The 25,481-nt window shown below is 40.1% G+C and overlaps 2 protein-coding genes and 1 pseudogene across 2 annotated transcripts in view; 2 read left to right on the top strand and 1 right to left on the bottom strand.

Annotated features, from left to right (window-relative positions):
• The first annotated feature begins 550 nt into the window (after nt 1-550).
• LOC116879733 (complement receptor type 1-like) overlaps nt 551-25,481 on the top strand; it is a 38,010-nt gene continuing 13,079 nt past the window's right edge. The window contains exons 1-6 of the mRNA XM_032878137.1: nt 551-780; nt 3,199-3,378; nt 3,995-4,094; nt 9,023-9,108; nt 23,393-23,620; nt 24,769-24,945. Of these exons, the coding sequence (XP_032734028.1) occupies nt 645-780; nt 3,199-3,378; nt 3,995-4,094; nt 9,023-9,108; nt 23,393-23,620; nt 24,769-24,945 (907 nt within the window). The 5' untranslated portion in view covers nt 551-644. The remainder of the gene's footprint in view (nt 781-3,198; nt 3,379-3,994; nt 4,095-9,022; nt 9,109-23,392; nt 23,621-24,768; nt 24,946-25,481) is intronic.
• LOC116879732 (alpha-aminoadipic semialdehyde dehydrogenase-like) lies at nt 10,581-12,454 on the top strand. The gene has a single exon (XM_032878136.1). The coding sequence runs from the start codon at nt 10,594-10,596 to the stop codon at nt 12,211-12,213; it is 1,620 nt and encodes a 539-aa protein (XP_032734027.1). The 5' UTR covers nt 10,581-10,593; the 3' UTR covers nt 12,214-12,454.
• LOC116879734 lies at nt 18,475-19,324 on the bottom strand (annotated as a pseudogene).

The raw sequence follows: 25,481 nt of genomic DNA, 5'->3' as shown, positions 1-25,481 counted from the left end.
TCCTCAAAAAGTCCAGTTGAATTAATAGATAATTTTCTTATTAAATGATTTTATTCTTGGTGGGGCTAAAAAGATTTTCGTCTATTTTAAAAGAACAAGCTCTCGGGGCACCTGGGTGGTTCAGTGGGTTAAGGCCTCTGCCTTCGGCTCAGGTCATGATGCTGGGATCAAGCCCCGCATTGGGCTCTCTGCTCATCGGGGAGCCTGCTTCCTCCTCTCTCTGCCTACCTCTGCCTGTTTGTGATTTCTGTCTGTCAAAAAATAATAATAAATAAGTAAATAAATAAATAAAAGAATGAGCTCTCACTCATTCAAAAGTCTTCACTCTCCCAGGGGTCAGGATGATTAGGTCCCTTCTGGGCTTTGATTTCAGTGTCATTTCATTTAGAAGCATCTCAACAGAGATGTTATATACTTACCTTCTGGTTCTTACTCTCATTGAGAGTTAATTATTTAAAGGCAACACAGTCACAGCATCCCATAATTGTGGAATTAACTCAGATTAAAATATACACATTTTGATGTAACTTAGAGCACTTGGGTTTTTTCCAGAAATCTTTTGTCCAAATCCTCCCTCTATCCTTAATGGGCAGCACAATGGGCCTTCTCAGGGAGATGTTCCCTATGGAACGGAAGTAAGTTACATGTGTGACCACCACCCAGCCGGAGGGATGACCTTCAACATTGTTGGGAAGAGCACCCTCCGCTGCACAAGTGACGATGAAGGGAACGGGATTTGGAGCGGCCCTGCCCCTCGCTGCAAACTTGCTGGTCCTGCAGGTTAGTACCCAGGTACCTCGAATGGATTCAGAACATCTGACCAAGACCCTTGACAGTTCCATAAGATATGGTGTTTGCTTGTGGGTTCAACATTGTCATAAGTGAAAGGGTCAGAGTTGCATGCATAGCTAAAACAGATGACTCCAAGCTGTGTTTGAAGAGTAAGATGTGAATAACTCTTCTTGCTGGTGTAGTGGTGACCCAGTGGGGTAAGAGGAGAGAAATAAGGGTGAGGGGAAGGCAGTAAGCACCGTGTATAAATCAAGAAGAAATATATATTCTTTGGAGAGGACATGAGAATAACTGGCTGTGAACACTAACCAATGCCAGGATAACTGATACACACTCCCCGCAGGTTCAGGGGCATGCAAAGAATCAAACTGGCAATATGGAGAGTATTTAGCTAAGGCTTTAGCTAGTCCTATGCTGAACAGGCTAAGTAACCAAAAAGACGCGTCCTTGGTAGCTTAAGACCCTGACTCAAAGTATGACCATTTGTCAGCTGGCTTCTGAGCCCCGACTTAAACTTTGTCCTTGAACTTTTCCATTGGGATAGTTAGAAGCAAGGAAAATAAGCTCAAGGAAGAGTATGAAAGAGAAAGAGGCTTTTTCTTCCTAAAGACTGGATATTACCTGGTTCTTGAGTCCTGACTGTAGGCCTTCCCAAGATGGAAGTGGGAGTATACTGGGCATATGGCACCAGATGTGGAATACCTCATGAGAGAGAAAAGCATGCCAATGAGAAAAGGCAACGCATGATAAAAGGCATTTAACCCTTCTTTGGTATCCCTCCCCTTCCAGCTGGATGGTTATATCAGAATCCAGGGAGATTTCCTTAAATGAAATTGCCTAGGCCACCAGCCATGCCTATTGAATGGACAAAGAGAAGCAGTCACCTCCAAAAAGGAGATAGTTGAATATAACAGACTCTATTCAAAATATGCAGCAGGAGATCTACCCTCTCATTAAGAAGACATAGCAGCTTAGACAAAGCTGCTCAATGGCTTAGTCTGTTTTGTCCTTGTTCTTAAATATCTGGCTTAGCATCAGAATGAGAAGAGTGGTAAGTAGTTCCCTAGGGCTTTCATACAAATTACCACAAACTAAATGGCTTAAGACAACAGAAATGTCCTCTTTCACAGATCTGGGGCTAGAAGTCTGAAATCAAGGTGTTAGCAGGTCTTCACTCCCTCCCAGAACTCTAGAGGAGAATCCTTCTTTGCTTTTCTCAGCTCCTGGTGGCTCCTGGCATTCCCTGGCTTATAGACCCATCATTCCAATCCCTGTCTCTGTCTTCATGTGGCCTTCTCCCCTGTGTCTCTGTGTCTCAGATGTCCCTCTCCTTCTCTTATAGGCACCAGCCATTACTGGGCTTAGGGCTCACCCTGGTAATCCAGGATGATCTTAACCTTTTTTTTTTTCTTTTTTTCCTTAGAAATTTTATTTTCCCCATCACACTATTGAAAGCTCCTTATAGGGGCGCCTGGGTGGCTCAGTGGGTTAAGCCTCTGCCTTCGGCTCAGGTCATGGTCTCAGGGTCCTGGGATCCAGCCCCGCATCAGGCTCTCTGCTCAGCGGGGAGCCTGCTTCCCCCTCCCTCTCTGCCTGCTGCTCTGTCTGCTTGTGCTCTCTCTCTCTCTCTCTCTGTCAAATAAATAAATAAAATCTTTAAAAAAAAAAAAGAAAGAAAGCTCCTTATAAAACATTAAGCAAAAGCAATCCATGGAAAGAAAAGGAAATATATACAAATATTTATTCCAAAAGCAGTAGCACTGTAAATATCAATCAATTTTAAATAGAATATATCAAGGAAGTAAACAATTTTTAAATACCTTTCAAAAACATAATTTCATTTTGAGAGTGTTACTTTAAATATAGCTGAAAAGACCCTTATTCCATGTAAGTTTCCATGGTGAGGTCCTGGATAGATGTACCTTCTGGGGGAACATTTTTCAACCCCACTACAACTAGTGACTGCTATTTAGAGCCAGAGAGGCTGCTTGTGGTGGGCACCCTGAGAATGAGGTAGGGAGGAATAAATGGAGAGAGAAGGTAAAATATGTGTTGATATACATGAGTATATTAACACCAAGAAATGAGGATATGAATGATTAACCCTACGCACAGGCAGTCTGATAGGCCTGACACATGAAACCATTGGCTAAAATTCTTGCTTTGGTGAAACAAGAGCAGAAAGGCCAGAAAGGTGAATAGTCTTCCTGGTAGTAAAAAACTTTCCTGATGAGTAGATGCTGTTGGAAAGCCCCATGCTAAGGTAACTTGAAGGGGATGAAAACCTTTTGCCATTATTGTAAGTCTTCTTCTCTGAGCCTATCTACCAGCTTCACTGAAAAGAATGAGAAGGTAGGCTGGAAATCACTCTGCTCACTATGGTTTTCCTGTGGTTTTGCTCTCCAGGTTACTGTAAAGCCCCAGAAGCGTTTCCATTTGCCAAGCCTACAGTCCTGACTGATGAGTCTGAGTTTCCAATTGGGACATCTTTGAATTATGAATGTTCCCCTGGGTATTTTGAGACTACGTTTTCAATCACCTGCTTAGAGCACTTGGTCTGGTCGAGTGCCGAAGGTATCTGTAGACGTGAGTAATACCATCCTGGAAGCCAATTCATGTATGTCAAAGCATCTGTGGGATCTAATTTAATTTGTTCAGATTTTGTAGGCAAGATATCAAGGTTTGCCCAAGGCATTTAAATGGAGGGTAGACTTTGTCAGTCAGCCTTTCTTATGGCCTGGAGTCTGTGCCTTGACTCCATGTTCATGTCACAGGAATGTCTCTCACAAAAGGAAGCCCAGGGGAAATTTCCATTCACTGGTGTTGATCTTTGATGGCTAAAACCCAGAAATGAATGAAATAGAGACGCCAAAGAAAATTATGTAGGTCACAGTGAATGGTGCTTGGTTAACCAAGATGGAGGTGAAATCCCAAATTTCGAGGCCTTTGATCCAGGCTGATGGGATAAGAAAACAATTCCTTATCCATCAGTGACTTTTATTGGGAGATTAAGGAGTAGTCTTTTAAAAAGCAGTGCTCTGTAGCTGCTTGATTCTGAGCTTGTATGTGAATTTCCTCAAATGGTCAATTCTATGGAGCAATCAGATATGTATATGCTGTTCGGTATGCTACACTCCGGGCTGAATCTTAAAAACCGAATTGAACTCTACACCTAGCCCCAAATTCTGCTTCTTTCCTTCAGGAAAATCATGTGGAGCTCCACCAGAACCCTTTAATGGCGCGGTGCATATAAACACAGATACCCAGTTTGGATCAACAGTTCATTATTCTTGTAATGAAGGGTGAGTTGAGAGCACTATCCTTAGGATAGAAGTTCCAGAACAACAATACTATCTCTGACCTAGTCTGACAAGACAAACTAGACTATCACCTGCACTTCAGAAAGTTAGCAGTAAGAACTCTGGATAGAGATGGTAGCTTGAGCACTGGGATATGACCAAAGGAAATAAAAAAGATGTAGCAACCTGTATTTGTATGTTAATGAGGGGAGGGCACCAGGGTCCTGCTAAATGTAGTGATGTGGAACCTGGTAAGATATTCACTGGATAAAAAGGACTGGCCTGCTAAATGAGTAAAAAGAGAACTGCTAGCTGAACCTTGCATGCAACATTCTTAACTAAAATCAGCAAGTATATAGCTGAGTTGGAGGACCTTGAAGTTGGGGTTGGAGAGGAAGTCTCAATGTAGTAGCTCTGGGAAATGTATTAATATGCAAACTGAGTGTGAACATTCATGGAGTTCTTGCCTTCAACTCTTCACTGGCACAGGAAACCTTGCTAGAAACCATTGCCTCAACATAGAGGGAGCAACTAAGGAATGTGTACTAACCTCTTGCCACAAAAATTCAGAGAAAAAAATTGAATTTTATTGGATTACAAAAGGAAACATATATGCATTAGACATATTTGGAAGCCATGAATAACTCAAAGATCAAAAAATTCAACATCCAGCATTCTACCACTCATCATAGTTAATATTTTGCTATGAATTCTTCCAGGGTTTTTATCTGATAATTCACATATAATCCAGATGTCTGTTAAACTCAATTGCCTTTAGAAGGGAGAGCTGGTTAAATTGGACACAGGCATTAATGCCATATCTGGAAAGCATTGATTCTGCCCTTATCATTGCCCTCCCGCCCCCAATAAGGGCTTCTGATTTCTCATTTCATCAGTCCTTCAAATGACTGTTGCCCCAGTCAACATCAATGACACTGTCAAGACAGTGAAAAGAGAGCCTACAGAAAGGCAGAGAAAATTTATAAATAATTTCCCTAAGGTTTCATATGCAGATTATATAAAGAAGTCCTGCAGCTCAACAACAGAAATGCTTACAGTGCAATTGAAAAAAAGTGGGCAAAGGATTGGAATAGACATTCCTCCAGAGAGGTTAAGAAAATGTCCAGGAAACACATGAACAGACACTAAATATAATTAGTCATTAGAGAAACACACATCAAACCCACTTCACACTTTATAGGATGGCTCTAATAATAATAGGTGTTTTGTTTTTGTTTTTGTTTTGATGAAAAATAAAACTGTGGGGAGGATGTAGAGAAAATGAAACCATTGTGGTTGGTATTGGGATTGTTAGTGGGCATATGGACTGGTGCAGCCGCTGTGGGAAACAGTTTGGTGATTCCAAAGTTACCATGGAATTACCATGTGACCCAGCAATTCCAATCCTAGGTATGTATCCAAACAGATTGAAAACAGAGACTCAGACAGATAAAGGTTTATCAGCTGTTCTACCTATTTTTAAGTACATCCTGATAAATTACATTTTTCCTACAAAATGACATATCTCACAGATGTTTTCAATTTCATTGGGATAGAGGACATAATATTTTTATAAAGTACTTTATAATGTATAATTTTTTTAAAAGATTTTATTTATTTATTTGACAGACAGAGATCACAAGTAGGCAGAGAGGCAGGCAGAGAGAGAGGAGGAAGGAGGCTCCCTGCTGAGCAGAGAGCCCAATGCGGGGCTCGATCCCAGGACCCCAGGATCATGACCTAAGCCGAAGGCAGAGGCTTTAACCCACTGAGCCACCCAGGTGCCCCTAATGTGTACTTTTTTATAAAGTTTCCTCAGTATCTATAATGATAACTATTTTCTCATTCATGTGTATCTGTAGATTTGTTATTTTGTGACGTTATGATTGGCCAAGTTTTGTTTGTTTTAATCAGCCACTTTAAAGAAACTGCTCTTTGATTTACTTATCATTTCTATTCTCTTTTTCGTACTTATTGGTTTATTTTACTAGTTCCTCAGACCAGCTTCCTTTATATGTTCATGTTTATAGTCTTTAAAACATCTAAAGTAAAATGTTGGGTTCACTTACATGAAATTTTTTTTAATTTTTTTTGAAGATTTTACTTATTTATTTATTTATTAGAGAGATAGAGAAAGAGTTTGGGGGTTGGGGACAGAGGGACAAGCAGACTCCCCACCCAGCACAGAGCCGGACGTGGGGCTCTATGCCAAGAGCCTGAAATCATGACCTGAGCCAAAGTCAGGTATTTAAACAACTGAGCCACCCAGGCACCCCTGAACTTTTTCTTGTCAAATGACAAAAGTATTAAATATTTCTCTAAGGCAGTTTTGGTATCAGCATCCCAGAAATTTTCAAAGAGTAATATTTGCATCAGCATTTATAAGGAAGGCACTGAATAATGAATGTCAGGTTTATCACTACAGGTTGTTGAGGCCAGTTGGCATTCAAACTCTAACCTTAGTAACTGTCATGTGAATTTGGACAAATTTGTTAAACTCTGTTTTCTCTTTTGTAAAATGGGGGCTAGGCGTAATATTCACTTAAAAGCATCATTTAAAAATTAAGTAAGTGAATCTATATCAAACACTTTGAAGACTGGAACACATGACTCGCTGATCATGTTATTCTTATCCTACAGGTAATCTGCAATGGCTGTTTTACTTTTGTCTTTGACCAAGATCCTACCCAACCTTTGAATTTTTTATTTATTCTGTAGTTATTGATTGCTAGTGTTATTGTATTATAATGAGAGCATAGAGCTGTTTTGATTTTTCCTATGTGCAAATGTATTGAGATACACTCTGAGGAGTGATATGTTACAACTTTTATAAATGACTCCTCGAGAGAAAGCTTACATTCTCTGTAAAATACAAAGTTCAGCACACAACTGATTGTGTGACAGAATCGTATCTGTGAGCTACTTTTAATCATTTGCAGCCTATGGAATATCTCCATAGATTCCCTCTACTCCAGACTAATTCTAAGTCCATGAACAAATAGGAAGGATAGAAGTAGCACCATATTCCAGCCTTTACATATCCCATCTCTGACCTTATGTAATGGTCTCTCCAATGTCTGTGTCAGCATGCTTCTGCACAGTGTGTATTTTGCTCACAGGGAAGAGAATCTCAGGGCTTTTCTTGATCAGAGGTTAGCTTCAAGGCCACCTGAATTCCTAATGTCCTGGGAAGCTAAGGAGTAGGCTGGAGTAAAAGAATTTCAGAGAGATGGGAAATCAAGTCAGAAAAAATTACAACAATTGCTACTGGAGCATATTAGTGTCTCATAATACATTCAAAAATATTCCCTGTTTTTTACAGGCATACATAGACTGGAACCTGCCTCACATTTTTTACTCCAATTCTCTAACTTAGTCATAGTGAACACATTAAAAGCAACATCTATAGTCAAAAGTCATGACACCCATGATCCTGTGCTCTTAAGACAATTGTTAAATGTATAATAGGAGAAAGGCAGAAGGAAATACAGTAGGGCTTCTCAAATAGTTTCTTTGAAGAAATTTTGAGGATTTTGTTGGCACATTTGAAATATTTGTTGACACACTGGAAAAGATTTTACAACATACTCAATAAAAAGAATAGTAACAATAAGTAAAACTCAATATAAAAGTGACTCAACCCATTTACAAAAGTACTCACTATCATTGCTCTACCCACATAGTTCCCGTCACCTTTATATCACTGTTTTTGGAAGACCTGGTATATAGTTTAGGATTGGATTAAGCTGTAAAAGACAGAACAAACAAAATAACAGGCTTAAACAAGATAATAGTTTACTTCCCTCTCAGGTTAAGAAGCAGGGGAAGTCCTTCAAGAAAACAGTAAAATGTACAAACCCAGGGCTAATAGGTGACTCTGTGATCCACATAAACCTGGGATCCTTCCACTTGAGACTCTGTGTCATCACATGGTCCAACTCTCGCCAGCAAAGAGAAACAATGGAGGAAAGGAACACCCATTCCTTTAAAGACACTTTCCAGAAGTTTCACACGACCCTCTAGGTGCATCCCTGTAGCTAAAACTTAGTCACATGGCTATACACAACCACAGGGAACCTTTAATGAAGATGCCCAAAAGCCCGGTTAAAAATACAGGGCTCCATCCCTAATGAGAAAGAGGAAAGTAGATAATAGAGATACCAGGAGACTCTGCTACAAATGGTTACTGCCCTGATCAGGTCTTCGATAATCAAGAAGCAAAGTTCTTAGCTGTTCCAGTAACTACTCACTATTATATGACATTGCATTATACCCCTTATCTTTTACTTAATCAAGTTTAACCCTACTCTACATGAAATGTGTGAATAGCTTAGCTGAATATCCTTTGTGACATTTCTTACAGTAACAGTATAGATACCTACTAAATAAAAAATAAGTGATGAAATGTTCCAATCTTGGTGACCTACATTGAATGATTTTATGGCACAATAGGTAAGTACTCCCACCTATTACATTTGAGTCATCTTAGCAAAACCATCATTCTATCCTTCATTCAACAGATATTTTTCAAGTACCACGTGGTTAAAAGTCTCTAGGTGAGATTCTAGAGAATATAAATATTTCAATAAGATATCTTCCCTTAATCAAGTAGCTTGTCATTTCCTGGATGGACGTGCACATGGATAGAATAGCTCTTGAGGTTCCCTAAAGACAACTACAAAATGTCCCTTGATGAAGAAGGGCATTACTGCATTCTGTAATAAGGGACTAGCAAGAAACATGGATGAAAGCGGTGAGAATTAAACCTGTCCTTAGAAATGACCAATATTCAGATGGAAATGAGGTTTCTTCCTTGACATCTCCTGTTTTAATCTGCCTGTAATTTGTAGCATCTATCCACAATTCTTTTCTCATAGGGACTTAAGTAGAAAATAAGTGTAGAGTATAATTTTTCCATTCTTTGCTTCTAGGTATCGACTCATTGGCTCCCCTTCCTCGGCTTGTCTCCTGTTGGGCAGTACTGTCACTTGGGATAAGGATGCACCTGTGTGTGAGGGTGAGTTGACGTGGCCTTTTCCCCATAATTCCCTCTCTTCCATCCAAATCTGTCCCATGTTACAAAGAGGAAATCTGGTCCATCTTGCAGAGAGTAGTCTCTCAGATATTCAAAAACTGGAGTCCTGGGCTGCATAGATCTCCAGCTGTTTGTTTATTTTAGGAGGTTATTTATCTGGAACTGTGGATCTGAACTTAGGTAAAATTCCCCTCCTTTCCTACTTTGATAGTAAATGTTCTCCAGGGTAAAGATTTTCCTCATGACTAAATTTAAAAGACAGTGAAGAAAATAAAATTTGTCTCTGCCACCTCTTCATAGCACATTATAAGCCCAAGAAGTGGTTTATTCCCTTCCATATTATTTTTACTCTGAAAAATGAAACAAGATCTCATAAATCTTAGTGATTGCCCCAAGTCTCTGGTCATTTTACACTTCATCCTTTCTTTAAATTCTTCAGGTTCACGTCCTGGTTGTATTTGTTCTTGATTAGTTGGCCCTGCACCTTTTCAGTGAGATGTAATAAGGTGAACTACCAAAACTCTGAGCAGCATGGATGAATGACGGATTGCAAATTGGTAAAATATTCGAGCTGGAAGAAATCAGGATCACACACAGAACTGAGGACAGTGAAAGTGGGCACAAACTTCTGGAAGGGCTTATGAGCAATAGGTACAAAAGCCTTAATGTAAATGCCCTTTCACCTAGTAATTCTATATCTGAGAATTTATCCCAAGAAAATAATCATGGAATTTCCCCATGATTTTGGTCCACAGGCACTCAATGCAACAATATTTAGGATAACGGAAAATGTTAAGAATCTAAATGTTCAGCATGATTGGCAAACAGTTAATAGAAGAAATAAATATGATAAGTTTTGAAGAAAGGTGGAAAAGTATACCATGACCATTAGAGATTGAGCTGCCTCACCCAAGTGGAAACAGTCAGTATATTTATGTATCTACGTGCTCAAATATTAACAGGCACTCAAGATGATACTGTAGAAAATATATCCATAGCCGCAGGACCATATGCACACAAACACATCTGAAACAATATACATAAAGTTGCTAAAAATAGTTCTTTTTGGACCATCATCATTTTCTTCTCTTTGCTTGTCCATATTTTATAAATTTCCTCTAAGAAATGTGTTCATTATATTCACAAGTATTGATAAAAAGAAGATAACATTGGCTTTTAAAGATTCAAAGAAATGGACAAGGGGTTATATACAAAATGCCTTCTTTACCCACCAAAAATTTAAAATTCTCTGAAAAAATCCAAGTTAGGAAAATACTATCAATTTACTATATTAATCTTCTAGGGGGACATCTTTCATGAAAAATGTTTCCACATCTATATTTATAGGTCAATACACATTGAACCGAGTCAGTATTGGTTATCCATATATGTGCATGTGAACATGTATGTAGGTAATTATATGAGTATTTAAAAACTATTATGGGTGCCGCGCGTCCCGGGCTCAGTATGTGGCGCATTCCTCGCCAACTGTGCGTGCACTTTGCGAGGGGAAGCAGGCTCTCTGGTCCTTGGAATAGGCCTGCCGCCTTCAGGTCTACTTTGCTCATCAATCAGGCCCAGTACGCTTGGCTGAAGGAGCCTGGACTCCGCGAGGAAAATGAGGGCGTATACAATGGAAGCTGGGGAGGCCGGAGAGAGGTTATCACCACCTATTGTCCTGCTAACAATGAACCGATAGCAAGAGTCCGACAGGCTAGCGTGGCCGACTATGAAGAAACGGTGAAGAAAGCGAGAGAAGCATGGAGAGTCTGGGTAGAGGTTCCTGCTCCGAAGCAAGGAGAAATAGTAAGACAGATTGGGGATGCTTTGCGGGAGAAGATCCAAATACTAGGAAGTTTAGTGTCGCTGGAGATGGGGAAAATCTTAGTGGAAGTTGTGGGAGAAGTTCAAGAGTACGTGGATATTTGTGATTATGCTGTTGGCTTATCGCGGATGATTGGTGGACCCATCTTGCCTTCTGAAAGACCTGGCCACGCTCTCATTGAACAGTGGAATCCTGTAGGCCTGGTTGGGATCATCACTGCGTTCAACTTCCCTATGGCAGTATATGGCTGGAACAATGCCATCGCAATGATCTGTGGGAATGTCTGCCTTTGGAAAGGAGCTCCAACAACTTCACTCATTAGTGTAGCTGTCACAAAAATAATAGCCAAGGTTCTGGCGGATAACCAGCTGCCTGGTGCGATCTGTTCCTTGACCTGCGGTGGAGCGGACATCGGCATAGCAATGGCCAAAGATGAGCGGGTGAACCTGCTGTCCTTCACCGGGAGCACACAGGTGGGAAAGCAGGTGGCCCTTATGGTGCAGGAGAGGTTTGGGAGAAGTTTGTTAGAACTTGGAGGAAACAATGCCATTATTGCCTTTGAAGATGCAGACTTCAGCTTAGTTGTTCCATCAGCCTTCTTTGCTGCTGTGGGGACAGCTGGCCAGAGGTGTACCACTGCGAGGCACCTGTTTTTACATGAAAGCATCCATGATGAAGTTGTAAATAGACTTAAAAAGGCCTATGCACAGATCCGTATAGGAAACCCATGGAACTCTAATGTTCTCTGTGGGCCACTCCACACCAAACAGGCCGTGAGCATGTTTCTGGGAGCAGTGGAGGAAGCAAAGAAAGAAGGTGGCACCATGGTCTATGGTGGCAAGGTCATGGATCACCCTGGCAATTACGTAGAACCAACAATTGTGACAGGTCTGGCCCACAATGCGTCCATTGCACACACAGAGATGTTTGCTCCGATTCTTTATGTCTTTAAATTCAAGAATGAAGAGGAAGTCTTCGCCTGGAATAACGAAGTAAAACAGGGACTTTTCAGTAGCATCTTTACCAAGGATTTGGGCAGAATCTTCCGCTGGCTTGGACCAAAAGGATCAGACTGTGGGATTGTGAACGTCAACATCCCCACAAGCGGGGCTGAGATTGGAGGTGCATTCGGAGGAGAAAAGCACACTGGAGGTGGTCTGGAGTCCGGTAGCGATGCCTGGAAACAGTACATGAGAAGATCCACTTGTACCATCAACTACAGTAAGGACCTTCCTCTGGCTCAAGGAATCAAGTTTCAGTAAAGGTTTTTAAGGAGGCTGTCCATCCTCCCGTGTATCTGGTAAAGTCATAATACGGTGGCCAATTTTCTAGCATGCTGGGGTGACTGGCAGATCTAGTCTTAACATACAGAAATTGAGTAAAATTGATTGATTGCCTTTTTTTTTTAGACTAATTCATAATTTTTCTACATGTTTCTAATAATTATGAGGACCTATTTTTGTCATAATGCTTATTATTAAAAAATTTGCGCTACAAAAAAAACTATTATGTAATGATAGAACATAGTAATCATTTACCATTTACCTCTGAATCTGTGAATATTTCATTTCTCATGCCTTATCTTTTACATTTCTTTTCTCCCTTTTCTTTTTTTGAAATATATTTGACATATAGCATTGTTACTATCATGCCTTGTAATATGATGCCATTGTTGTGATAATTAACAGTTCTACCACTTTAACATAATCATCCTTTATCTTTAGTAGTTAGAATAATTAAGTTCTCGTCTCTTAGCACATTTGATGTTCCTCATACAACATTGTCTATGTGCACTGTGCTGTGTATTATCCTTCTAAGGATTTCTTTACTACTCATTGGAAGTTTGTACTATTAAATAACATCTGCCCTGTCCCCCCACACCCTAACCCCTGGCAATCACCATTTTATTCTGTTTTTACAAGTTTCTCTTTTTTTATGTTCCACATGTTAGTGATACTGAATAGTACTTGTCTTTCTCTCTCTGACTTATGTCATTTAGCATAATGTGCGCAAGGTCTCTCCATGTTGTAGCAAATGGCAGGATGTCCTCCTTTCTCATGGCTGAGTAATACTCCATTGTATGTAGGCACCACATCTCCTTTATCCATTTATCTACCATTAGACACAGTTGTTTCCAAATCTTGGCTCTTGTAAATAATGCTGCAATGAGATGGGGTACATACATGTTTTGGGGGCTTTGTTTATTCATTTGAGAGACGGGGGGAGTGTGAGCAAGAGCATGAGCAGGGGAAGGCACAGAGGGAGGGGGAGAAGTGGACTCCGCACTGAGCAGGGGGCCTGATGCTGGGCTTGATACCAGGATGCCAGGATCATGACCTGAGCCAAAGGCAGAGGCTTAACCCACTGAGCCACCCAGGCACCCCATATATTTTTGAGTTAGTGTTTCAATTTTCTTTGGGATAAATACCCAGAAGTGGAATCATATGGGTAACTGGATCATATCGAGTACTATTTTTAATTTTTTTTTAGGGCCCTCAATACTGTTTTCCATTGTAGCTGCAGCACCTGTGTGCAGGACTTCTCTTCTTCCACATCCTCAGCAGCACTTGATAACACTTGTCTTCTTGCTGATGGCCATTCCACTGGACGTGAAGTAATACCTCATTGTGGCGTAGATTTACGTTTCCCTGATGACTGGTGATGCTGGGCATCTCTTCATGTACCTGTTGGCCATTTTTATGTCTTCTTAGGAAAAAAGTGTATTTAGGTTTGCCCATTTTTTTATTGAAGTATAATTAACATACAGTGTTATATCAGTTTAAGGTGTGCAATATAATGACTCAACAATTCTATACCTTAGTGCTCAGCAAGATATGTGTATTTTTATCCTTTTTAAATCAGATTGTTTGGGTTTTGTTATTGAGTTGTATGAGTCCTTTGTACATTTTGGAGATTAACCCCTTCTCTGATATATCACTTGCAAAATGTTCTCCCATCCTACAGGTTGCCTCTTCATTTTGTTGTCTCTTTTGCTGTGTTTTCAGGTTTCTTGTAGTCAGTCCCATTTGTTGATTTTGCTTTTGTTGCTTGTGCTTTTAGTGTCATATCCAAAAAGTCATTGCCAAGACCAATGTCAAGGATGCTCCTCTCTTCACTTTCTTCTGGGAGTTTTATGGTATCAGGTCTTATATTTAAGCCTTTGATCCATTTTGAGTGAATTTTTGTGAGTGGTGCTCTTGGCTCTCTTGTCAATTATTAATTGGCTGTATGATCAGGAAGTTCATTCTGGGTCCTCTATTCTGTTCTGTTGGCCTAGGTATCTGATTTTGTGCCAGTACCATACTGTTTTTATTACTGTAGCCTTGTAGTGTAGTTTGAAATCAGAATGAATGATAACTCCAGCTTTGTTCTTTTTCATCGAAATTGCTTTGGCTAATCTAGGTCTTTGGGTATTGATTTGTTTTTACATGGTGGTTCCAGACAAATTTTAGGATTGTTTTTTTCTATTTCCAGGAAGAATGCTATTGGTATTTTGATGTGGATTGCATTGAATCTATACTTGGGTTTGGGTAGTATAGACATTTTTACAATATTTATTTTTCTAATCCATGAAAACAGGTTGTCTTTCCATTTGTGTCTTGATTTCTTTCAGCCAGGTCTTGTAGTTCTCATTGTACATATTTTTCACTTCCTTGGTTAAGTTTATTCCTAAGTATTTTATTCTTTTTGATGTTGTTATTGTTAATGGGAAAGTTTTCTTGATTTTTTTCCAGATGTTTCGTTCTTAGTGTATAGAAATGCAACTGATTACTGTGTCTTGATTTCATATCCTATATCTTTACTGAAGTCACTGATTAGTTCCAAGTGTTTTTGTTTGAGTCTTTTGGACTTTTCACTCTACAGAATCATAACCTTTGCAAATAGTGACCATTTTACTCGTTCCTTCTCAATTTGTATGCCTTTTATTTTGCTGTCTTGCCTAATTCCTCTAGCCAGGATGTCCAGTACCACATTGAATAAGAGTGGTAAGAGGGCACCCTCGTCCTTGTCCTAATCTTAGGGGAAAAAACTTTCCATTTTTCTCTATTGAATATAATGTTAGGCATGGATTTGTCACATATGACCTTTACTACATTATGGTATGTTCCTTCTATACCCAATCTGCCAAGGGTTTTTATCATGAAGGATGTTGTATTTTGTCAAATGCTCTTTTCTGCATCTATTGAGATGATCGTATGATTTAAAATTTTTCATTTTATCAATGGAATGTGTTGTATTTATTGATTTGTGTATGTTGAAGCATCCTTGCATCCCAAGGATAAATCCCCCTTGGTCATAGTGTATAAACCTCTTAATGTGTTCTTGAATTGGGCTTCCTAATATTTTGTTGAGAACTTTGCCTCTCTATCGTCAGGGATATTGTTCTATAGTTGACTTTTCTTCTGGTGTCCCAATCAGGCATTGGTGTCTGGGAAATCTAATACTTGTCTCATAGAATGCATTTAGACACATTCTCATCTCTACAGTTGTTTGCAAAGGTTTGAGAGAGGTTGGTATTAATTTTTCTTTGAATGTTGGTAGAATTCATCAGTAAAGCTATCAGCCCTAGAATTTTCAATGTTGGGAGGTTTTTGATTACTGTATCTATCTCTTTGCTAGTTCCTGGTCCCTTCAGATTTTTTTTTTAAAGATTTTAATTATGCATTTGAGAGAGAGAGAGCACAAGCAGGGAGAGCAGCAGGCAGAGGGAGAGGGAGAAGCAGGCTCCCCACTGAGCAAGAAGCCCACCAAGGGGGCTCAATCCCAGGACCCTGGGATCATGACCTGAGCTAAAGACAGATGCTTAAACAACTGAGCCCCCCAGGCGTCCCTAGATTTTCTATTTCTTTCTGAAATGGTCTTGGTAGGTTTTATGTTCCTAGAAACTTATCCATTTCTTCTGGGTTATCTAATTTGTTGGCCTATAATTGCTAATAATAGTGTTGTATGGTCCTATATATTTCTGTTGTAATGTCTCCTTTTTCATTTCTAATTTTATTTATTTGAGTCTTCTCTCTCTCTTTTAGTCTGCCTAAAAGTCTGTCAGTTTTATCTTTACATAAAACCAGCTTTTAGTTTTGTTGATATTGTCTATTATTTTTCTGTTCTCTATTTCATTTATTTCCACTCTGATCTTTATTGTTTCCTTTCTTCTGATAACTTTGGCCTTAATCCATTCTTCTTTCTCTGGTTCCTTGAAGTGTAAAGTTAGGCTGTTTATTTAAGATCTTTCCAATTTCTTAATATATGCATTTATCACTATAAACTTTCCTCGGGGAACTGCCTTTGTGGCATCCCATAAGATTTGATATGTTGTTATTTCCATTTTTATTTATCTTGTGATCATTTTTCTATTTCCTCTTTAATTTCTTCTTTGATCGATTGGTTGTTCAGAAGTGGGTTGTTTGGTTTCCATGTAGTTTCTAGTTTCCACATAGATTTTCCAGTTTTCCTCTTGTTGTAGATTTATAGAAAAAAAAAATATGTCTATTGAGGTCAGAAAAAAAATAGTTATCTTAAATTCGGTCATCTTAAATTTGCTGAGATTTGTTCCATGCCCTATCATGTGATCTTGGAAAATGTTTTGTGTGCACTCAGGAAGAATGTGTATTCTGCCGCTGTTGGATGGAATGTTCTATATCTATCTGTCAAGTCCATTTATTCGAGAGTATGGTTCAAGTCCAATGTTCCCTTGTTAATTTTCTCTCTGATCTAACCATTGCTCATATAGAGGAACTGAAGTGCCCCACTAGTATTGTACAGTTGTCTATTTCTCCCTTTAGATCTCTGCATATTTCCCTAATAGATTTAGTAATCCGATGTTAGGTATGTATATAATTATGTATTATATCTTCTACATAGATTGACCATTTTATCATTTTATAATGACCTTCTTTATCTCTTGTTATCATTTTTGGCATGAAGTCTATTTTGTGTTATGTAAAGTATGGGTATGCCCACGTTCTTTTGATTTCCATTTGCATAGAATATCCTTCTCCATCCCTTCATTTTGAGCCTATGTGTGTCTTCAGAGCTGAAATGAGTTTCCTGTGGGCAGCATATAGTTGGGTCTTCTTTCTTATCCATTTAGCTACTCTGTGCCTTGTGCCTAGTGAAGTCATCCATTTGTATTTTGAGTGACTATTGCTACATAAGGACTTACTACTGCCTTCGTATCATCTGCCTTCACTTGTCTTGTTCCTCTTGTTCCTCCTTTGTTTCTTTTCCCCTCTATTTCTGCCTATCTTTGCAAAATGGTGGTTTTCTATGGTGATTTGATCATCCTCATTTTTTATGTTTCATGACCCTAGATTTTTGCTTTGGGTTTACTATGTGGCTTATACAAAATGTCTCATAGAGAAAATAGTCCATTTTATGTTGATAACACCTTATCTTTTTTGTTGTTGTTGGTATAACAAAATGTTGACTTATTTAATCCTTTTAAATTTGCAGTGAAAGTCAACCATTCAGTTACTTATGTCCTGATCAACCCAGATCATTGGTAAAATTAAAGAATGCATACAGAATTTTGATATGAAAAAAGGCAAATGTAGACTCCATTAGGGATCTGTTGTTTTTACCTGCCCAACATCCACTATTCTTTTAATGGCACCTGAGTTTCCTGTGGTGAACTGCCTGCTCTCCTATTATGGGTCCATGAGGTACACATCTAGTAATCAAGAGTAGTCCTTTTTTGTCCTGCTTCACAAATGTGTAATCCCAGGCAGACCAATGACAGTGAGGTCCTGAACTTAGCTGGAACTAGTATGCAAGAAGCTCTCACTCCAGGGGGATCAGAAAGCTGGTAGAACATCAGTCTGGAGCTTCTGATGGCCATCATTTTGCCTGAGAATGAAGCCAAACGAACCCCTCAAAAACTGGGTTTGGAGAAAAGCTAAAAATTACAACTGGGGCACTAGAATTTAAAAGCTCAAAACACCAGGGTCTTATCATTGTCAGATTATGATGTTATAATTCCATTTCTGAAAATAAAAACACATTCATCCTAGAGTCTCCAAAATCTTTCTAGGAAGGAACAAAATGAAAGATCTTTAGTAGTCTGACCAAAAAAAATGTCCATTATTCTTGATATTAAGAATTGAATGGAGGGGCGCCTGGGTGGCTCAGTGGGTTAAAGCCTCTGCCTTCGGCTCAGGTCATGGTCTCAGGGTCCTGGGATCGAGCCCCGCATTAGGCTCTCTGCTCAGTGGGGAGCCTGCTTCCCCCTCTCTGTCTGCCTGCCTCTCTGCCTACTTGTGATCTCTCTGTCAAATAAATAAAATGTTTAAAAAAAAAAGAATTGAATGGAATGATTTAAAGAAAAATAAACATTATTGTTTACATAATATATTCAGAAGCATGTGGTTCCTAGTGATTGGAATCTTGTCATGCTTGGAGAGGAACAGAAGACGGTAGCTGAGAATCACATCCTCTCATAAAAGACACCTAAACAGTTTGCTTAGGATGACGAATATTAAGGATTTGAACATAAAACTTTTTCTCAGAGGAAATAATCTTAGTTTCTAAAGAGCATTCACTTCTGACATCTCCATTCCTGATTTCAGTGGCTGCAGACTACATACATCTGCGCCACACTTAGGACAAGAAAAATACCTGTGAAAGAAGAAACTGCTCTTCACACAGCAAAACAGAAGATATGCTCACTTATGTTGTGAGGCATGGGCAGGAGGCACTCTCCACACATAGAACGTTGCCCACTGCCACTGGTGGCTAATGTATAGTCACTGTTAGGAGCACCAGTAAGAGGAATACACTATGAAGATCACTTAGCTTTCAACTTCTGGATATTAATAAATGGTAAGAGAGAAAAACCCAAAACTCAGCAAAACCACACCAGAGAATTTCCCTGGTCATATACCCACAGCCTAACTTCGCATTTTGTTTCAGGGCTTGGGACATACAGAATGAATGCCGAACATTCTGTCAAAGTTGCAAACTTGCCCCTCTGAAGGAAAATCAGGATATTAATCAGCCAACGTAATTTCAAAAGTCCAACCACAATATTCACACACTGCCTCGCTTTCCCAAATGACACCAAAGGGTGGTTTCAAAACAGGTGGTACCAGTGCTCCTCTAGCCATGGCCTGGGCTTCCAGGAAACATCGCTTGTGTACTGAATATGCAAAATGGACTGTCCTACAGTGGCATTTTTAGAGTAAATGGTGAATCATCACAAGAAGAGCCACAAGAACCTTTTCAACTTTGGCTCAAAGTGGGCAAAGGGACCTGGCTTACATCCATGAAAGCATGGGGCCAAACCAGCTGCTCCGGAGCCTTGTTAAGTTTAAGTGCATCCTGCTGACTTATTCTTAGCACTCTGTTTGTCCTCTCCATGTTTTCTCTGCAAGTCATGTATTCTCTGAAGGTCTCTTAGAAGTCTGCAAAACACCCATTCCATGTCACCTTTTCTGAAACGTTCTCTGAGAAGCGTGGCTTCTCCTAGATGAACCTGGATTACCCAGGCTTCCAGACCTCGCAGGCTTCAGAGCTGATAACACCTTATCTTCCTTCACCTATTAAGCTTTTTATATTTTTGTTATTAGTTTACCTCTTTTCATGTTGTATATTCATTGAGAAATTATAGTAGATACAGTTCTAATGAATGTTCTTTTCTGTAAGTTTTTATATTATAATTAGGTGGTTAACATGCCATTCCAATAGAGTTATGGTTTTCTGTTTTATTTTTCACCTTTGCTAGAGTACTATGTACTTTCACTTGCTGTTATGTCACTCACTGATGTCTTTTCATTTCAGCTGAAGACATTCTTTCAACATTTCTTGTAAGGCAGGTCTGGTGGTGGTGACCCCCCCCCTCAGTTTTTTTCTGGGAAAGCCTTTATTTCTCCTTCATATCTGAAGGCTAATTTTGCTAGAAAACATACGTTGGCTGACCGTTTTTCTTTCGCCACTTTGAATATATCATTCCTCACTCCTGTTCTATAGAGTTTCTTCTGAGAAATATACTGGTAACCTAACGGGGCTTCCTTTGTAGGCTACTTTTTTTCTTTTACCCTTGGTTGCTTTAAAGATTCTTTCTTGATCATTGATTTTTGGCAGCTTCATTACAAGATATTCTGGGGAGGGCCTTTTTGCAATGAGATAATAGGGTACTCTATTAGTTTCTTGGATTTGTATGTTTAATTCCTTCCCCATGATATGGAAGTTCTCAGCTACTATTTTTCTAAAGATAATTCTTGCTCTCCTCTCTTCTGGTAGACCAATTGTTTTTATATTTGTTTTTCTCATATCTAATACCTCTCATAGGGTTTCATCACTTTTTAAAAATCTTAGTCCTCTCTATTCTGAGTTATCTCTAAATTTCTATCCTCCAGGTCACTAATCTGTTCTAAATCTGATCTGTTCTATTTCCAATACTTTCTAATCTAATCTTCATCTGATTCATTGAATTTGTCATCTCCAGAATTTCTGTCTGGTTTGTTGGTTTGTTTATTTGTTTCAGAGAAATAGAAAATTTTAGTGTGCATAAATAAAAGGGTGGTTTAGTTCTATCAGGTTCTTTTTAAAAACTTCAATCTCTTTGATAAAGAACTCTTCCTTTTTTTTCAAAGTTTTATTTAAATTCTATTTAGTTAACATACAGTGCAATATTGGTTTCAGGAGTAGAATCCAGTGATTTATCATTTATATACAAATCCAGTGCTCATCATAACAAGTGCCCTCCTTCATACCCATCACCCATGTATCCCATCCCCACCCACCTCCCTCCATCAATCCTGTTTGTTCTCTATCCTTAAAGAGTGTCTGTCTTATGGGTTCAGCTGGTTAAGCATCTGCCTTTGGCTCAGGTCACGTTCCCAGGGTTCTGGGATTGAGGCCTGCATCAGGTTCCCTGCTCAGCAGGGAGTCTGTCTCTCCCTCTCCCCCCACCTCATGCTCTTTCTCACTCTCTCTCTCAAATAAATAAAATCTTTTTTTTTTTAAGTGTTTCTTATGGTTTGTCTCCTTCCACCTCCTTTGTTGTTTGTTTCCCACACCATATGTTCATGTTTTGTTTCTTAAATTCCACATATGAATGAAATCATATGGTATTTGTCTTTCTCTGATTGACTTATTCCATTTAGTATGATACACTCTAGCTCCATCCACATGGTTCCAAATGAAAACATTTCATTCTTTTTGATGGCTGTATAATATTCACACACACACACACACACACACACACACACACCACATCTTGGTAAATAACTCTTTCTGTTCATTAATTTTATTCCTGAGTTCACTGAATTGACTTTCAGAGTTTTCTTGTAGCTCACGACAGAATCTCTTCCTAACAGCTGTTTCGAATTCTTAATCACTTAGATTGCAACATTCCATGCCTTTGCGATCGATCACTGGAGAACGACCCTTTCCTCTTTGCCATACCATGTTCCTGTGATTTTTCATAGCGTTTGACAAAATGTCTCTCTGCCATCCCATTTAAAGTAACACATACCTTTAATTGTTTAAGGCAGTTCAACGTACTTGCAATTAGAAGCCACTCCTTTGATTTCCAGAAGGGGGCGCTAAACCTCAAGTTTTTGGTTTCTCTTTACCTGCGTTGGCTCCAGGCTGCACTGGGGAGCATTGGTTTTAAAAAGCTGGTGTAGGGACTCCTGGGTGGCTCAGTTTGTTAAGCGGCTACTTTCGGCTCAGATCGTGATCCTACGGTCCTAGGATCGAGTCCCACATCTGGCTCCTGGCTCAGCAGAGAGCTTGCTTCTCCCTCCCACTCTGCCTGCTGCTCTCCCTGCTTTGTACTCTCCCTCTCTGTTAAATGAATAAATAAAACCTTAAAAAGAAAAAAAAAGCTGGTGTAGAAAAAGCTGATGGCAGAGTTGGGTAAGGTGTGGTTTTAGCACCTGTTGCTTTGTGGGTGCCCACAACCCAACCCAACAGTGGCAGAATCCTCAAGCTGGGATACTGCCAGAGGTCTGAGGGCAAACCCCCTGCTGAAATCCCAAAGCTGATGGCCAGGGAAGAGGTTCCTTCAATGACCTTTGTTATTCTTGTCTACCCCCCACCCCGCCCCACCCCACCCCACCTCACCCCTGCCTCCAGAGTTGCAGAGGTCCCTTCTCAGAAATCTGTGCGCCTGGAGAAAAATGGGTTCGGTCAATCACTCAGCACTTTTGCTTTCTACCTCCTCTGTGAGGGCAGTCTCTGGCCCTGAAGAGGGAGCTGGTTCCTCAAGATCCTCCTTCTCCTCTGCCTCCAAACTCCTCTCTGCCCTGCCTGGATGGGCGCTTGCTTCTCCCATCAGGCTGGCTGGCCCTCTGCAAATTCTCTCTCTCTCTGGTGCGTGTCCACCATGTTTGGCTCTCTCCAGTTTTGCTTCTTCCTCAGTTGCAGCAAATGTGGGTAGGGCAATTCCCCCGCCCCAGCCTTGGATTCCAACTCCCTTGGATCCTCAGCAGCCTCCAAGATTCTATCTACTTACTTTTTGAAGCACAGGTGCATGGAAATGTAATGTACAGAACCACCTTCATTCAGTTGTGAATCACCCTTTTAATCTGGTTTCTGTTAAAATATCTTGCTAGAAAACTATTAGGACATCTTATGGGATTGTGATGGAACTTTATAAGAACATCCAACCTGAATAAAACTCAGATATCAAAAAACTCTACCTTCCTGAGACATATAAATCTGAAGGTAAATACATAAGTAAGCTTTCGATAAATACAAACAGATAAAATCGAGATATGAGAAGTCAATCACTGTTCGTTGTATGACGCCTTCACTTTGTTTATTCACACAATTCTGACAGGCTTGGGTATCTATTCCTAAATTCATATCAGATTCAAAGCATCAAATTAGTTTTAGGGAGAGAACTGCTAGAAACAGACTAAAAGCAGAAAGAAATGACAGCCGGTCAATTGGAAGAAAGAAAAACACAAAAGAAAATACTCCTAGAGCCACTTAATCTGGCTCTGAAGAGCCCAATAGGAATCAGTGTATATGCTATTGTGTATTTGGTATCGATACAGATGATAATGGTCATGAATCATCAAGAAACACTTACATCTGCTGAGAACGGTAGTCTATGTTTAATAAAGATTCACTAAGATTTCTTCGCAACTTCAGATCTTTGAGGGCCAACCTCATCTGTCTTATACCCCCAGTGTCAACCCAGGACTGTCTTTATGCCAGACATCAAGCAGGCAAACAACAGTTGCTAAAAAACAAATTCGTTACCTTTCCAATCGAATCTTAGCTACCTGGAGGGTCTTGGACTTTTACAATAAAGTGAAATTAAAGACTCACTTCAGTTAGTTACTTCTCCGAAAGAAAAAGTCTTACATATTTAAATCCACCCACTGTAGTTGTGTTCCCACTGCAAAAATACAGTCCCAGGGTATCATGGAGGTAGGATCATGCTGATTGAAATGCTAATGGAAACTAAAGCTCTTGCTTTCTTTCCAGAAATCTTTTGTCCAAATCCTCCCTCTATCCTTAATGGGCAGCACACCGGACCTTCTCAGGGAGACATTCCCTATGGAAAGGAAATTACTTACACATGTGACCACCACCCAGCCAGAGGGATGACCTTCAACCTCATCGGGGAGAGCACCCTCCGCTGCACAAGTGACGATGAAGGGAACGGGATTTGGAGCGGCCCTGCCCCTCGCTGCAAACTTGCTGGTTCTACAGGTCAGTGCATACATATTTCCCTATGTCCCATCTAGATCAGAATATCTAGGTGAGAACCTCCCTATTTCTATGGGGACAGTCATTTTGGCTTGGGAATGTGGCTTTCTTGTAAGGCACACAGAATTACCTACTGGGAGAATGACAGGTGTGTTCTAGATGTGCCTTGCTGTGTCCCAATTGCTGGTCCTCTCATGGCCCTTCCTGCTGGGGTGAGGAGTGTGGGATAGTGACAAGAGAAGGAGGGAAACAATGGGAAGAATCAGTGAGGCCCAGACTTCACAGAGACTATTTTCAAGCACTAAAAGCAAATGCCAAAGAAAACACTGTCGTACCATCTCTATTACAAGTTGTATTTCGGAGCTCCTGCATCACTCAGTTGGTGGAGCGGCCAATTCTTGACTTCAGGTCTGGATCTCAGGGTTGTGGGTTCAGCCCCACATTGAGCTCCCTAATGGGCATGGAGCCTACTTTAAAAAAACAAACGAACAAACGAACAAACAAACAAACAAAAAAACACACACAAAAACCCAGCTGTATTTCTATTGGATAGATGGGTGTGCTGAGCAAAAGCACATGTTGATGGCTGTATTTTACTTTAGATTTGATGGAAATGACTAAAGAAACTCCAAGGCAGGCATTTGTATTGCTTTTGTTCCTTCTAAGCGTTCTGCTCAGCCTGTGACTGCATTTTGTTGACCCTTCGTCTCATGTTTAGCAACAGGCACTCAAGACGTCCTAGAAAAGTGGAGTTCAAGGTTGTGCTCTTGGCAGCTCCCTCCTTTTATGTATTAGTCTGGTATTAAATGACAATATCTGTACAATCCGGGGCTCATTCGTGGCTGTCCTGGTCTTTGAAACAGCTCTGTGCACCAGTGAGGACAGGTAGCACCAAAGTGGTCCTTTGTAGATCCCGGTGGTACTCCCATCTGATGCAGTTTGCAGGAAGAGAATACAGGTGGTCCTGTTTACAGGCTGAAGGTCTACATTTAAAGAATCAGTTTTCCCACTGATTGGGAAATAAGTAGTGCCTGCTTTGGGTCTTCCTGTGTCTCTAAGAGTCAAACATGCTATTAGATATGTTGGCGTATTTGTACTTCTTTGTTTCAGTGAATGTCTTTTCTTGTGTTTTGGGGGGATCTTGTTCTTAGAATGCCCCCATCTGCCCAAGATCCACAATGGATATTACCTTGAAAGACCTGCATCTCCATATCTTCCGGGAATGACTGTCAACTACACTTGTGACCCAGGCTACTTGTTGGTGGGAAGAGCCTTCATATTCTGCACAAACCAGGGAACCTGGAACCAATTTGATCATTTTTGCAAAGGTATTTATTATTCTTGTTGGGTTTTTTAATGGAAAATGGATGCACGGGGCTGATAAGACTGAGAGATCTTTCTGAGAAGATTGTGAAATGAGTGTCAATAGAGGGGGGAGAAAAATGGGGGGAAAAAAGATGAGAAGGAGGCTACCCAAGGACTCTTAGTTCTACCAAAGTAGTAGAACGAACTGATGGAATTTCCAGTAATACAGTAGACATCAAACACCAATTTAAAATGATTTGTGGGGGGCGCCTGGGTGGCTCAGTGGTTAAAGCCTCTGCCTTCGGCTTGGGTCGTGATCCCAGGGTCCTGGGATCGAGTCCCGCATCGGGCTCTCTGCTCAGCAGGGAGCCTGCCTCCTCCTCCTCTCTCTCTCTGCCTGCCTCTCTGCCTACTTGTGATCTGTCTGTCAAATAAATAAAAAAATAAAAAAATAAATAAATAAATAAATAAAATGATTTGTGGGCTTTTAACGAATAATGTATCTTAGCTCTGAAGGATCTCAGAGAGTCACAAGTGGTCCTCACCAATACCTTAAATA

This window comes from Lontra canadensis, unplaced genomic scaffold, assembly GCF_010015895.1.
Source record: "Lontra canadensis isolate GAN:19392208 unplaced genomic scaffold, GSC_riverotter_1.0 scaffold63, whole genome shotgun sequence".
Taxonomy (NCBI): Eukaryota; Metazoa; Chordata; class Mammalia; order Carnivora; family Mustelidae; genus Lontra; species Lontra canadensis.
Note: the sequence above shows the minus strand (reverse complement) of the source record. Positions and strands in the feature narration are given on the sequence as shown.